Source organism: Labeo rohita, chromosome 10 (assembly GCF_022985175.1).
Source record: "Labeo rohita strain BAU-BD-2019 chromosome 10, IGBB_LRoh.1.0, whole genome shotgun sequence".
Classification (NCBI taxonomy): domain Eukaryota; kingdom Metazoa; phylum Chordata; class Actinopteri; order Cypriniformes; family Cyprinidae; genus Labeo; species Labeo rohita.
The window spans coordinates 6,248,641-6,264,241 of record NC_066878.1 but is presented as its reverse complement, the minus strand read 5'-3'; the positions used below and the strand labels follow the sequence as shown (position 1 = coordinate 6,264,241).

The window sequence follows — 15,601 nt, the reverse complement described above, 5'->3', positions numbered from 1 at the left end:
AAAACATACACACGGGAGACCAAATACATACACAGCATGATGCAAAATTCAAATTCATATCTGTCAGCAGATGGAGAGGTGCTGCCCAGAGCTGGGCAGTGTGTGTTCGAGTGTGTTTTGTGCTTTCAATCAGTGCAGTGTTGGCAGTGTTTGGGGAAAAGGACAGGGGGAGTACTGGTTTTGATCATGTAGCATCCAAACTCCCTCTCCCTCTTTCTTTCTGTCTCACACACACACTAACTCACACAGACACAAGCGCAGAGGGAGCAGAGGTCTCAATGGTGCTACAGTCTCAGTATTATCATTGCTCACTAAATCAGATAACGCAAGCTGTGATAAGCTTCTTTTCAGAGGTACTTTTCAAAAGCAAATTTACCTCCTACATGACCATCTCTAGGAAGAAAAACTACTCTTTCTTTTCTTCTCTCTTGGTCAATCTCTCTTTCTCTCTCACTCTCTTTCTACAAAGCAGCTGTGAGTAAAACTGTACATTGAAACGGAGCAGGGAGTCTAGAGCACATTAAGTTAACCATCAGGATATGAAGAGGAGTGTAAGAGTCACACAGATAACATGAAAGAGAGAGGGACAAAAAAAAGACAAAAGAGAGAGATGGGAGGATGAAGGAAGAAAAGATGAGGGAAAGAAGGAAAGAATGATGAAAGGAAGTAAATAAAAGAATGAAGGAAAGAAATAAGGAAGAAAAAGAATAATGGATGCATGGATGATGGATGGATAGAAGAAAAAGAAAGAAGGATGAAAGAAAGAAAGAAAGAAAGAAAGAAAAAAGAAAGCTGAATGATAGATAGATGGATGGATGGATGGATGAATGGACATATTCTATAGGATATATTCTATAGGATAGAAAATATAGAATTATATAGAAAAAAGAAAAAAGACAGAATAATGGAAAGAAAGAATGAAAGAAAGAAAGAAAGAAAGAAAAAAGAAAGCAAAAAAGAAAAAGAAAGACAGAAACTGAAAGTTGAATAATGGATAAATGAATAGAAAAAAGAAAGATGGATGGATGGATGGATGAATGGATGGATGGATGGATGGATGGATGGATGGATGGAAGACAGATGAATAATGGAAAGAAGAAAAAGAAAGAAAGAAAGAAAGAAAGAAAGAAAGAAAGAAGGATATGGATGGATGGATGGATGGATGATAGAAGACAGATGAATAATGGAAAGAAGAAAAAGAAAGAAAGACACAGGCAGAGAAAGATGAATGATGGATGCATGGATGATGGATGGATGGATGGATGGATGTTAGAAAGAAAAAGAAAGGAGGATGAATGATGGAAAGAAAGAAAGAAAGGGATGGATGGATGGATAGAAGACAGATGAATAATGGAAAGAAGAAAAAAGAAAGAGAGAAAGAAAGAAATGGATTGAAATAAAAAAGGATGAATAGAAAGAAAGAAAGAAAGAAAGAAAGAAAGAAAGAAAGAAAGAAAGAAAGAGGAGATGGATGGATAGAAGACAGATGAATAATGGAAAGAAAGAAAGAAAGAAAGAAAGAAAGAAAGAAAGAGGAGATGGATGGATAGCAGACAGATGAATAATGGAAATAAGAAAGAAAGAAAGAAAATAAGAAAAAGAAAGAAAGAAAGAAAGAAAGAAAGAAAGAAAGAAAGAAAAATAAAAATAAAACAAAAGATGGATGGATGAATAGAAAGAAAGAGCAGAGACAGACAGACAGACAGACAGATAGATAGATAGATAGATAGATAGATAGATAGATAGATTGAAGAAAGGAAAGGAAAGGAAAGGAAAGGAAAGGAAAGGAAAGGAAAGGCAACTCAGATGTTCTTAACAAAAGACAGGCATGAGAATGAGAGTTGATGGAACAGCAGCATGTAAGATGATAGTAAGTGAATGAGTCAGTCTGTCAGCACAGAAAGAGAGTTTGAAAGATTGAGAAAATAACCGTGAGTGTGACAAGTATGAATGGAGGCGTGTGTTTAGGAAGTATGTGCTATTGATCTCAACACTGCCACATGCATGAAAGCTCATTAAATGGGCATCAAGGTAAAAAACCTCCTCCTAATTACCTTAACACATACTCACTCACTCACTCACTCACTCAGCTCTCTGTCATTACCTCCACTGAGCAGAACTCCACAGCGGGAGATTCCCATTACACACACTGCTTAAAGACACTCTCACACACTTGGTGACAATGGAAAAAATGCATCCACATCCAGATTCACCACATCATTCACCTATAGAAAGCTTCTATAGGGGATAACAGGACTTTTCAAATCAGATCGCCCAGGCACTGCTGGTCAGAACAGTTTGAGGGATTCAATACTCTTCTTATTTAATATTCCGTGCAGATCTTCAGCTGGATCCATGCTCAATTGATTAGAAAATTAAGTTAAGCATCCCATCAATATTGAGCCACACTGAGTGTGTTTGGCTGATTGTGCTTCAGAAACTAAAGACCATGAAGGTTTAGACAAATTCATTTAATCGAATCAATCGTTTCAAGCCCAAATTCTCATCTGATAACTTTCTGGTGTAATATGCTGTAGGTCTATTGAAATCAAATTTGCTTCTAAAATGCTCAATAAATGTCTAGAAAGCACATTCATTCTAAAATAAGAGTTATGAGAAACAAAAATCACAAGTATGAGATTATATCTAAGCAAAAACACTACTTATTTAATACACATTCATAACCTATACAACATAAAACAAACTTTTTTCAAAACGATCGGAGAAACTAAAGATCTCAAATGCACGGTGATACAAAATACAGCAATCTCATACTGAGTTATATTTTAGAATATATATATATGTGTATGTGTGTATGTATATATATATATATATATATATATATATATTACAACAAGATCTTTACAAGAAAGTTCAATTTAACACAAACTAACAATAAGCAACTTTCCTAGCATTTTTTTTTTTTACATTTTTTCACTGAAAAAAGTTTTTTTTAACATTGTTTAATGCTTCAGTATATATTTAGATTTTACACACACACATATACTTACATAAATACATATAAATGTATATTTTTTCACATCAAAATATTGTTTATTATTGCTGAATTGACCTAAATACATATATTTATACCACCAAAACTACTTTAAATCTGGTAGAAATATCTCTATAAAGTAACAACTGCAGCTTACCACTTTTTGCAATATATATATTTAAATATATAATGTTATTTATGTATAATATAGCATTAACCAAAATTCTAAACTGTTAAGTATACAGCCTGTGTTGCTGTCATTATTATAACTCTTTTAGCTCTACAGTTAAACACTGAAGAAAAATATAGACCTTACCATTGAGACCAGTGAAGTTAGCCCAGTCCAGCAGAGATGAGTTGAACGACGGGATGGAGGAGATGTTGAAGAACAGGTCGGTTCCGTTGGTGGCATCGCGGATGGTATCGGTGAACAGATTCATCTGTAGAAGCGTCTTTATCAGGTATCGCAGCATCTCTGCTGTAGCTGCGGAGGGACGCGGCCCCTCTTCCTTTTTTATGTGCTCTTCTGTCTCTCCTGTAACGTGTTTGACAGTCCTCTCGTTCTCAGAGTGAAGCTGAGAGTAGATGTTAGAGTTCCTCGCTCTACAAAGTCTTATTTCCTCAATTCAGTCCTACTGGAAACAATCAGGTGTTGAAAATAAAAGTCCATTCAGGCAGAAGAAGAACTTTTCTCATTAGTTGTCAGCGCCGGGAGGGATGTCTCAATGAAGGGGGGCACCCCTCTTTCATCCTTCTGTTGTTCTTCTCTTGTGGAACGTGTTGGATTCGTCCTGGTCTTTTGTCCTTTGTTCTGGAGTCACATAACTTCACACACGTTTGTCCTTCTGCACAATAACACCTCGCTGGTGTGAAAGAATCTGGCTATCTGATGACCCTCCCGAATCGCTGCTCTTTTTCCCCACCCCTCCCACTATCCCTCGCTCCGTCTCGCTCTCTCCCTCCTCCCTCAGCCCTCCCTCCCCTCTTCCTATCCTCTGGCTTCCTGCGATGGTGTGATTGAGTCCCCAGGGGTCAGCGAAAGAAGGGAGAGCAGGTGCTGTTGGCAATAAATGTTTAATTATTGGATTAATAATCATCCCTGGAGGCATACATAAACAGGACGATACACCGTCCCGCCGGCGGATACATATACATGTGCGTGTATTCCCGCAGACGCAGGCGCAAACAAACAAACATGATACAGCAAAAACTCCAGCCGTCTGGCAATATGGCAAAAGCTGATGTGTCAATTACTGCTACATTGTCTTTTCACAACAAGCAGCCCACTGTGATCTCACACTGTGATGTGCTCCTATAGTAATAGACTTCTTCCACCAATTCCACTTAGAGGAATCTCAGAGGGCTCGGCTGTGTGTTGGAAATCCTAAAAGAGGATATTTTTTCTGAAGTGTTGTTCTGGGTAACAGTTGGAATCAGCGGAGATGTTTTTTTTGTTCTGTTGCCAGTTTTATGAATCCAGTCTGTGGCAATTTCTTCAGTCGATTTGTAGTTACTGGCGCTTGTTCAGTATTTAGGAGCAGAGATTTGAACAAACCCCTAATAGCAAGTATTAAACTTGTTTCTGAAGCATACATCTTCAAATGAACGATGCCTAAAATGCTGCGGCTTGTTTGGGAGAGATGTGCTATTCAGACATGCAGTTTTCACATAGTAGATGATAAAACGGTTGAAAAAAATGATAAAACGGTTGTGAAGTTTTATCAGTAGAGGCTGTTTTTAGGTGTCCATTATACACAGAACCAGCTTTTTAATTATTCTTTTAAATCAGCTTTTGGTCAATATCTATAAAAAAAAACATACAATGTATAGTTTATTTCTATTATATTGATTATGACCAGAAGTAGTAATAGTAGTAGAAGTAGAAAAACTATTTGAACTCTTCCCGCCATACACAGAATTTTCCGTTATCTATTAGATGACACTTACCTACAAACACACAAGTTTCCGTTATTTGTGAGACAACACTTATCCGCCAAACACAGAATTTTTTTGTTATTTATTAGACAGCACTTTCCCGCCAAGTGTGGAGTTTTCTATTATTGGTGGAACAATGCTTTTCTGCCAAATACGGAATTTTCTGTTAATTTTGAGACAATGCTTTCCCGGCAAACACGTCATTTTCCGTTATTTGTGAGACAACGCTTCCCTGCCAAACACGAAGTTTCCTGTTATTTATGGGAAAATCCTTCCCTGCCAAACACATAATTTTCCGTTATTTATTAGACAGCGCTTCCCCGCCAAACACGTAATTTTCCATTATTTGTGAGACAATGCTTCCCCGCCAAACATGGAATTTTGTATTGTTTATGAGACAACGCTTCCCGGCCAAACATGGAATTTTCCAACATTTTTTAAACGCTTTCCTGCCAAACACCAAATTTTCTGTTGTTTATGAGACAATGCCTCAAAGACGAACAAAACTCTTACGATTTTCCATTATTTGTGAAACAACGCTTCCCTGCCAAACACGTAATTTTCTGTTATTTGTGAGACAATGCTTCCTCGCCAAACGTGGAATTTTCCATTATTTGTGAGACAATGTTTTTCTGCCAAACATGGAATTTTTCGTTATTTGTGAGACAACGCTTCCCCGCCAAACACACAATTTTGCATTGTTTATGAGACAACGCTTCCCTGCCAAACATGGAATTTTCCAACATTTTTTAAACAACCCTTTCCCGCCAAACACCAAATTTTCTGTTGTTTATGAGACAATGCCTCAAAGACGAACAAAGTTCTTACGATTTTACATTATTTGTGAAACAACGCTTCCCTTTTCGTTATTTGTGAGATAACAGTTCCCTGGCAAACACGTAATTTTCTGTTATTCGTGAGGCAACGCTTCCCCACAAAACGTGGAATTTTACTTTATTTATAAGACAACACTTCCCTGCCAAACACTGAATTTTCCAATGTCAATTAGACATTAAATAAAAAAATAATAAAATAAAAAATATTGTATTTAAAACAATTTAAACTTTGTAATACATACGTTTAAAAAATACAAAGAAATATACTAAAAAATATAAACTGATTATTGGTTTATCTCCAGAATAAGTCCCATAGAATTACATGGAAGATGGGATCCGAGTCAGATTTATGCACCATAGAGACTTGGGTAGACATCTGACATCTGACTTTGCAACCACCCAGCAATGGACTAAAAAACACTGTGAACACCCTCACAGCCACCCTAACATTGTGGAAGTGACTAATGCACAAACAAGTACAACTTTTACAGTTAAAAATACGTACAGTTTGCATTTTCTGTGTTCTTGATCTTTAAAAACAACAGATGCCTCCTTTGAAAGCAACTGTCAGATTGAGAATCAAATGATGTTTTATCCACACACTTAAAAAAAGGACACCATCTATTTCCTCCATCTGTTTTCTTGCACACATCACCATATGCATGGGACTAAGCGGTGTCATCCTGTGAGAAAAAGCTTTTGTGCATGTCCACACAACACTCAGCAGGAGGGCGCTGGAATTGTTGCGTGTACATGCATGTATGTATGTGAATGCGGTCTCGCTGGACTCATGTGCTATGGATACGCCGCTTGACAGGATCAGTGTGCTGCCCATTAGTGCGGCCCTTCCCCTGTTCGACGCGAGACAAAGGGACACGTCCACGGTACAAAGTTAGCGTGACGACCCCCATCGAGCACTTCGGAGAGGAAGTTTTCAGCCCAGCCCCCGTTTCTGTCAGCGATGTTTTGTATTCATGGGGAAGCTGTGCCAAAGGCTTCAACACGGGGTGCCAATCTTCACAGAGTAAGGGGGATTTCATAGACTGCAAGAAGTACAGTGGTAAGACTATTGCACAGTAATGGTAATACCATGGTATTTTGATATAGCCCATGGTGCTGAATGATTATTTTAATCAAAAATATTGAATATTTATGCACTGAGCAGACACTTCCAAAGCGACTTATAGAAGAAAAACAAAGGCAAATTGTCAAAGAGTAAACAATATTTGTCATATACAATGCCAGATGTATTAGACAACTAGAACAGGAAGCAAGCTAGAGTAGAAGAGAAATGCAGAGATAATACAACGGCATTATCATGGTAAACTCAACATGGGTAGTTGCACTGCTGTCTATACAGGGCTAGAAAGCTCTCAGATTTCATCAAAAATATCTTAATTTGTGTTTCAAAGATGAACGAAGGTCTTACGGGTTTGGAACGACATGAGGGTGAGTAATTAAAGGAGAAGTAAATGAAAATTCCCTGATAATTTACTCAACCCCATGTCATTAAAGATGTTGAAGTTTCTTCAGTCACAAAGAAATTAAGGTTTTTGAGGAAAACATGACCGGATATTTCTCCATATAGTGGACTTCAATGGGGATCAATGGATTGAAGGTCCAAATTGAAGGCTCTACACAATCCCAGCCAAGGAATAATGGCCTTATCTAGCAAAACGCACTGTCATTTTCTAGGAAAAGCACAACTTTTCTTTGGGCTTTTGTGGCTTTAATAGACAGGACAGTAGAGAGATGATAAGAAAGTACTGGGCAGATAGAGGGGAGTAGGATCGGCAAAGGACCTCGAGACAGGAATCGAACTCGGGACGCCATATGTCGGTGCACTAACCTCAAGGCTATCGGTGCCAAAAGCACAACTTTTTAACCATAAATGCTCATCTTGCACTAGCTCTGCAATGCACACCTTCTCGCATTGAGTAATCATGATGGAAAAGTCACACGTGGTAGGGTAGGGCAAAAAAACTCACATTTTCTCCTCCAGCTTCAAAATCGTCCGACATCGTTCTCTTACCTTTTTTTTGTAAAGGGCATTTGACTTTCTTTGCACATTCGCTTTGTAAACACTGTGTTGGTACTTCTGCCTACGTCACATATGCATGATTACATAATGCATGAGGTTGAGCTAGTGCAAGTCGAGCATTTGTGGTTAAAAAGTATATAAATTTGTATTTTTCTTAGAAAATGACCAATCGTCTCACTAGATAAGACCCTTATTCTTCCGCTGTGAACGTGCAGAGCCTTTTGATTAGTGACAGAATTTTCATTTTTGGGTGAGCTGTCTCTTTAATAAGTAAGTAAATGTATAGATCCTACATGAGCCAAATGTCACTCTCATGTTAATGAACTTTGATCCATCCTGCATGTAGCCATTCACTTACACAGCACTTTCCCCTGAATGCACCACAAACACCTTATCGGCTTGTCAATAGATGCAATATGCGCTGAATGTGGTTGCTATGGAAATGACTAGCTATCCATAACCTAATTCTCTTAGAAGCATGAAACCAATACAGTAGTCATTCTTTTGCAGTGTCAAACTTTAAAGCTCTGTGTGAAGTTAAAAAAATAGCGTAGCTTGCATGATCACTGAATTTTCAGTTTCATCCTTTTAACATGCTGCCAATGTGCATGGCCATTCAACAAACAAACAAACCCAACCCATAATACATGAAATTTTAAATGTTAACGATGAGGAACAGACACCTTTAATCATTTCAACACCAAACAGCGCTGAACAATTTATAAGGAACATAAAATATGAATAATAAAAAATCACCAGAAATGAAGTGCCTTTGGTTAGAGAGAGCATAATGATCTTGTTATGATCATATCTTCTCCTCAGAGGACCCCAGTATGGGGAGTTATTTCTCTCTCAAGGGTACTAATAGATTTTATAGTGCCACAAATTCATATTTTACAGAGGAAGCTCAATAAAAAGTGAACTGTTGCTACAATCCAACAGAAAAAAAATGACAGAATATCCTTTGAATGTTTCCGAACTCTATGAAGACTCAAACTACAGAGCCAAAACTATGCACACACCTCATATAATAAGTATTTTAGCTATGGAAATTGAATACTGAACAAAGTTACCTGATCTCATGACGAAAACATACCTGTGTGAACTTTTTCGCAAGATGCGAAGTACGTACCAATAAGAACATATCACTGCAGTTTCAAACAGAAATCAACATTAGAGGTGTAAAACGGCAAGCACTTGTAATCGTTTTCGTACACAGTTATGATAACAGCTCCATACGTCACTTTCTAGACGTAACAAGCTTGCTCGTTAGCTCAACCGGCAATGAATTGGACTGAGGATGCGGAATCCTTGGGTACGAATCCTGTGAAAAATATAACTCAAAGAAAGATGAGAGATCAAAAAACAATGCTTGTGACTGCGGCATGCTTGTGACTGTGATTTTACGTCACATTTGCTTTTGTTCATACTATCAAGCAGGTTTAGGTGTAGTGCAAATGGTATGTTATTTTTTTTAAAACATCACAGAGCATTAGAGTTTTAGTGCCACTCAATGAACATTTCAAGTCAGAACTGCGATGACACGTACAATACCAACATTGCATAAAACGTACTGAAACTGAAAAAGCGAACACTCTTTAAGCGCCACTCAGTGGACATTTCACATCGAATATGTCACAAAATGTACATGGCAGTATGTACTTCACGTCTTGCAAGTTCCCACAGGTATGTTTTCATCATTAGATCAGGTTGCCAGCTGCCACTGAGGAAAAAATGTTACAATTAACCTGAAAATACCCTACATATAGGTGGGTGCACATACTTTTGGCTATTTAGAGTATTATATCTCAAAATAAGTCCATACTAGGGAACTCAATGTCCAAAGCACCAATATCCAAAAGAAAAGGCAGGAAAAACTCCTCTGGTTCTTCCTCAGAATATGTATTAATGAATGCAATATCCTCCCTAACACAGGATTAGGACATCATTGCATTTAACACATCACTGCAGGCAGAAGAACTTTATTTAATGCCATTTACCACACTGTTAGCAGCGGCACCTTGCTGTTTTAAAGATGGGAGGGTGATCAGTTTTCTGCTCCCTCCCAGGAATCCTATACAATCCTTTAAAAATGGCCCCTAACAGTCACATCACGACTAGAGAGCTCTGGGAGAGAAATCGATACCGCGCTCAAGACGGCAACAACGCTGTTTTCCCTTTACCTGCTCGACACCGTCACAATCGAAGACTCATTACCACAGATTCTTCCACTCTCGGCGCGCACTCCAGAGCAATCAGTCGGACTCAATTAAAAGACACATGGACCGGCACCTCATTGATAAAACTTTACACCGCCGGAAGAGCAGAGAGGCATTGCAGGCTTTGTTTTCTCAAAATACTATTAGGCTTGTTCTTTGTGATGTCAGCTGCCAGAGATTTTCATTTGTGTTTTTTTGTCATCGATTGATCCCACTGAACTCTAAGGCTGCTTCTTTTCATTGTGTCTCGAATGTCTAAGAACTAGGACTGTCAATACAACTAACAATTTAAACAATTTAAATTACTAGATATGCAGATTAAACTATCAAATTAAATGAAACCTAATCAAATGAAACCCAAAAATGATAATTCACCCTTATGTCATTTCAAATTTGTAAGACCATCTTTGGAACACAAATTATATTTTTGATGAAATCTGAGAGCTTTCTGACCCTGCATGGACAGCAATGCAACTGCCACGGTCAAGGCCCAGAAAGGTAGTAAGGACATTGTTAAAATAGTCATTATTGCCCTAAATTTTCACATTAATTGACAGCCCTAATAAGAACATACGTAGCAATTTTGAGTGCAAAAATGTCAATTACGGTATAGTTGGATCAGCTACTTCACCAAGGTGGCAAATATTCGCATTACATTCAGCATATATTATATCTCTCTTCTAAACAGGAAGATACTAAATAATTCATGTGGCAAAACAGAAGGTTATACACATGATTTAAGAGCAGAATAATCAGTGGTCATGTTGACATGTGAGCTTGCACACACACAGCAAGCTGACACATGCCATCCTGTTCGTGGTGAAAGATATAGAGATGTGTCTGGTGGGTCTGGGGTGTGGACGTGGGGGACATATTCTCTCAAAAGACCTCCAGCTAAGATAATAAAGATCACCGCCAACGTGCCAAGCTGTGCCAGGGCTGTCTGAAGCAGCTGTGCCCAGGTCTGGTATAGCTCTCTGCTGGGATGCTTATGTTACAGACCTGTCATGAGGTTTGGATGACGCGTTGGACCTGGTTTTGTATGAAGTGGGACCATCTGACAGATTGGTGATCTTGGGGAGCCCAGAATCCAGGTGCAGCCACCAGGCCCCACAGCTGGATGTAAAAGCTCCAGCAGGGTAAAAACCCTTTTTGTAATTGGGTGTCTTTTGGCTCTGGCACAAACAGGTTCTGACCTTTGGTGGCTAAGCATTTGGTCTTCCTCATCATTAGGCTGCTCTGTCCATATGCCAAGAGATATAATTGGGCCTTTCCTCCTCAGTCCAGCTTGAGCAGAACATTCATTGTCTCGAGAGGGAATGCTTCACCATGGAAAGGTTCTTCACCAGTTCCTCTGCTTCTACAGACCCTTCAAAATTATCAACTGTGTTGACAAGCACATATGTAACCTGCTTCATCAATCTGAGCTGCTTATGCACTGATTAAAAATATTTTTAATTATGTAATTATCATTATTAAATGACTGCTGTCAGGAAAAAATGTTCACCCCAAAATTAAAATGTCCCCATTATTTATTCATCCTCAAGCCATCCTAGATGTATATGACTTTCTTCTTTCAGATGAATACAATTGGAGTTATATTTTAAAAATGTCTTGGCTCGTCCAAGCCTTATAATGGCAGTGAATTATCAAGATTGTGAAGTAAAATAAAGTGAATCCACCATAAAAAGTACTCCACACAGCTCCAGGGGTTAATAAAGGCCTTCTGAAGTGAATTGATGTGTTTGTGTAAGAAAAATATCCATATTTAAAACTTAATAAACAGTACTTTCTAGCTTTTTCTAGCTATCGTACATGCGACACAAGAGAGTGGCATTCCAGCGGATGATGTAGGATGTAGGCATAGCCTAAGCTCCAGTAAGTATATGCTAGTCTCGTGAGAACTAAGTTTTGTTTACAGCAAAGGAAAACCAGTCTCCTCTTGGCTTATATCGAAATATAAACATCTACGTCCTGTCATCTGCTGGAACGCCACTCTCTCGTGAACACACATACGATAATTAGTGGAAGCTAGAGATTGCGATTTATATAATCAATTACAAAAAAAGCCAAAATATAATGCATTAATATTATAGTAAACATTTTTAAAAGTGTCACACCAATGCAACTTTGTCAAAATATTGTGAACAAAAAAGGAATACTTTCAACATAGTGATGAATCTGAGGGGGAAATTCTCGATTATGTGGATTCCTATTGAAATCACTAGATTTCGGCTATAAAAATTCATTGAAGAATATTAAATGTGACCTCACCTTAACACACAATTGTGCTCATAAATTGGCATACCCCTTGCAGAACATGCTAAATGTTAATAATTTTAACAAAATAATTACAGTCCTGAATAAAATATTTAACATAACAGATGTTTATATATACCCTACAAGACAAAATAATAACTGAATTTATATAAATGACTCCGTTCAAAAGTTTACATACCCTTGAATCTTAATACTGTGTGTCGTTTCCTGGATGATCCACAACTTTTTTTTTTTTTTAGCTTTTCTAATAGTTGTTCATGACTCCTTTATTTGTCCTGAGCAGTTCATCTGCATGCTGTTCTTCAGAAAAATCCTCCAGCTCTTGCACATTATTGGTTTTTCCAGCATCTTCTGCATATTTGAGATCCATCTTTTCACACTGAGAACAACTGAGGAACTCATACATACGCATACAATGTTTTCATCTTTTGTAGTTGTGTATGAGTCCCTTAATTGTCCACAGGGTGAAAAGATGGATCTCAAAATAATACATTCACTTTTGGAATGGGTTCAAATATGCAGATGCTGCTGGAAAACCAATGGAATGGGTTCAAATATGCAGATGTCATTTTTAATAAATGTAAAAAACAGTCGTGGTTATTATTTTGTCTAAATGGTTATTATTTTGTCTAATGGGGTACATACTGCTATGTGAAATAGCTTATTCAGGACAGTACTAAATAAAAAATAACATGCAATTTTCATGATCCCTCTTAATTGTTTTTTTTGGGGGGTTTTTTGGGGTGTTTTTGCATTTTTCTTGAAAGGACAGTGGAGATATGACAGGAAGTGAGTGGGACAGAAAGAGGGTGACAGGGTCACAGGGTCGGCACACCCTTTATTTTGTTAAAATTATTAACATTTTGCATATTCTGCGAGGAGTACTTATGAGTACAACTGTATTTATGATTTACCAATATGATCTTCCCTAAAGGTTAATTTTTTTTTTTGTTGAGATAAACTTGACAAAGCAAACACCTTGTTTTATCAAAAACATGAACAGTCCAAAATATATATATATATTGCTTATAAATTGTGCTTCTTGACAAACGGTTTCACAGTAGAGTTTCCCTCACAAGAGAGCCTACACAACCTGATTTCCTCTTTTGTGGACATTAAGTCACGGAGGCAGGTCGGGGTGACAGAAGCAATATGCTGGGGTACCAAGGGACTATTCGCCGCTAGGTGGCCTGGGGAACACTGAGGGCAAAGGTGCAGAGAGCTCAAACAAACCCTGTGCCTCAGTCAACAGACTTAACTCTCCATAAACGCTAAGCAAACTCAGCATAATCGCACAACAATGGCACAATTAGCCGTAACCCCATGGATATTAGCTTGGAAAACACGCCCCTGTGATTCATGCCTTTCAGACATTTGCATTATCATCCAATTTTTTGCGCCTCAATCCTTCGTTTTATTTTAATTCCCCCCTTTTTTCTAAAAAGCTCATTTGTGAAAATGCTAAACACTCATTTAAATATGCATAGAGCAGTGCCCCTGTCTAAAATGAGGTGCTAATTCAAAAAACCTACAGACCATGTCTGGCTCATGTCTGCGTCTGAAGCTTAGAGCTTAAATCAGCAAATAACTAGGCTCTGAATTGAGCAGAGCATTCTGCTTTAGCATTCACAATTCTGAAAGACCTTACAGGTACTTAGCAAAGCCCCTCGCTCTCCTACAATCAGCGGATCTCAGTTCGAGCAGAGGAGAGTTCATCTCAATCAAGGCTGGCGCGACAGAAGAGGGCTCTGTATTGACTGTTGAGGAAAGATGAACTATTTGTTTTCGCTCCAAAGCGAAAGGGAAAAGGAGTCCTGTGATTGGCTTTGCTTTGGGAAAAATGCCTTTCGGAGGCTTGCTGAGAAGGACAGACCTCTGCAGGTGAATTAACCTTGTGGAAAATCAATGCTAGTCTGATCAAGTCTCCCGGAGAAGAATTTCGACTTATTCGTGAGGCAATTTGCCGATGGAACGGCTGTTGTCATTGAGCAATTCCTTACAAAGCACTTCCACGCATGTGAAAGATTCCATCTCGTTTGTTGTGTTTGTAAGTCTGTGGTGATGATCAATCGCATTCGGAGAACTGAAAAGTCAGCATTAAATTAGATTTGTTTTAAAAGGGAGTGAAATGCATGCCCATCAATCTCATTGAAATAAAAGGGTGTTTGTTCAACTACAAGCACTTTTTGAAAATAAGCTCTGTTAAAACATGTCCTTCACACTTTCACTGGTTTAATTTGTCAAAACAGTGCAATGTCAAAACAGTGAAAACACAATCAAAAATTTTTCTGAAAGTCATGAACATGAATCTCTGACTCTATTGTTTCTTGCTAAGGCAAACTTTGCAGAGATGGAGACGCCGCTATAACATGAGAGACATAATATGTCAAATTTAATTATTGGTTTGTTTGTTTGTTGTAATCAGTTCAACGTAAAAATTATAATTATTATTTTTTTATGAAGGTAAGTAAGTAAGTAAATAAATAAATAGTGGTTCATTAAAAAAAAATATTATAATAAAAATTATTTTACTTTGTTGGTTTGTTTGTTGTTATCAGTGCAATGTAAAAATGACAATTATTTATTTAAGTAAATAAAGAAATAATAATTAAAAAAAAAAAAAAACATACATAACTGGTGGTTCACAGAGGTGGAGAAGCCATTATAAAATGAGGAACATAGTGTCAAATTTTATTATTAAAAAATAGATATTTATTTTATTTCTTTTTTATTATTATTTGTTTGTTTGTTGCAATCAGTGCAATGTAAACATTATTATTATTATTAAAATATATATATATATATATATTTTTTTTTTTTTTTTATTGTTTTTTTTTTTTTTATTATTATTATTTCACCTTTTTAATAACTGATATTTGAATTAAAGATTTTTATAGTACAAAGTGGGTCAGAAATTAAGTTTGATTATTAAAGGAAGTTGAAACGTAACTAAAATAAATAAATAAATACTGGCTCAACAAAAAAAAACTGGTGGTTCGCAGAGAGACATACAGAAGGGACATAATATGTCATTTTATTATATAAAAAAATATCTTTTTTTATTTTATACTTTATTTATGTGTTTGTTTGTTGTAATCAGTTCAACTTAAAAATTATAATTATTTTACTTTTTAATAATTGGTATTTGAATAAAAGTAAAAATAGTGAAAAGTCTGGGTCAGAAATTTAATCTTATTATTTAAGGCGTTGAAAAGTAATGAAAATAAAATGATATGAAGTAAAGTAAGTATATAAATAAATACATACATACATATTGGTTCAACAAAAAATGGTG

General features: G+C 37.1%; 1 protein-coding gene across 5 annotated transcripts in view; it reads right to left on the bottom strand.

The window, feature by feature from the left end:
* robo3 (roundabout, axon guidance receptor, homolog 3 (Drosophila)) overlaps positions 1–15,601 on the bottom strand; it is a 207,182-nt gene that overhangs the window by 164,736 nt on the left and 26,845 nt on the right. For 2 of the 5 annotated variants that reach the window (XM_051121294.1, XM_051121297.1), the window contains exon 1: positions 3,312–3,830. The exons of 1 other annotated variant lie outside the window; for it this stretch is intronic. In XM_051121294.1, the coding sequence (XP_050977251.1) occupies positions 3,312–3,468 (157 nt within the window). In that variant the 5' untranslated portion in view covers positions 3,469–3,830. Of the gene's footprint in view, positions 1–3,311; positions 3,831–15,601 lie in introns of those variants that run through there. 2 more of the 5 variants (XM_051121293.1, XM_051121295.1) reach the window with 1 other exon arrangement.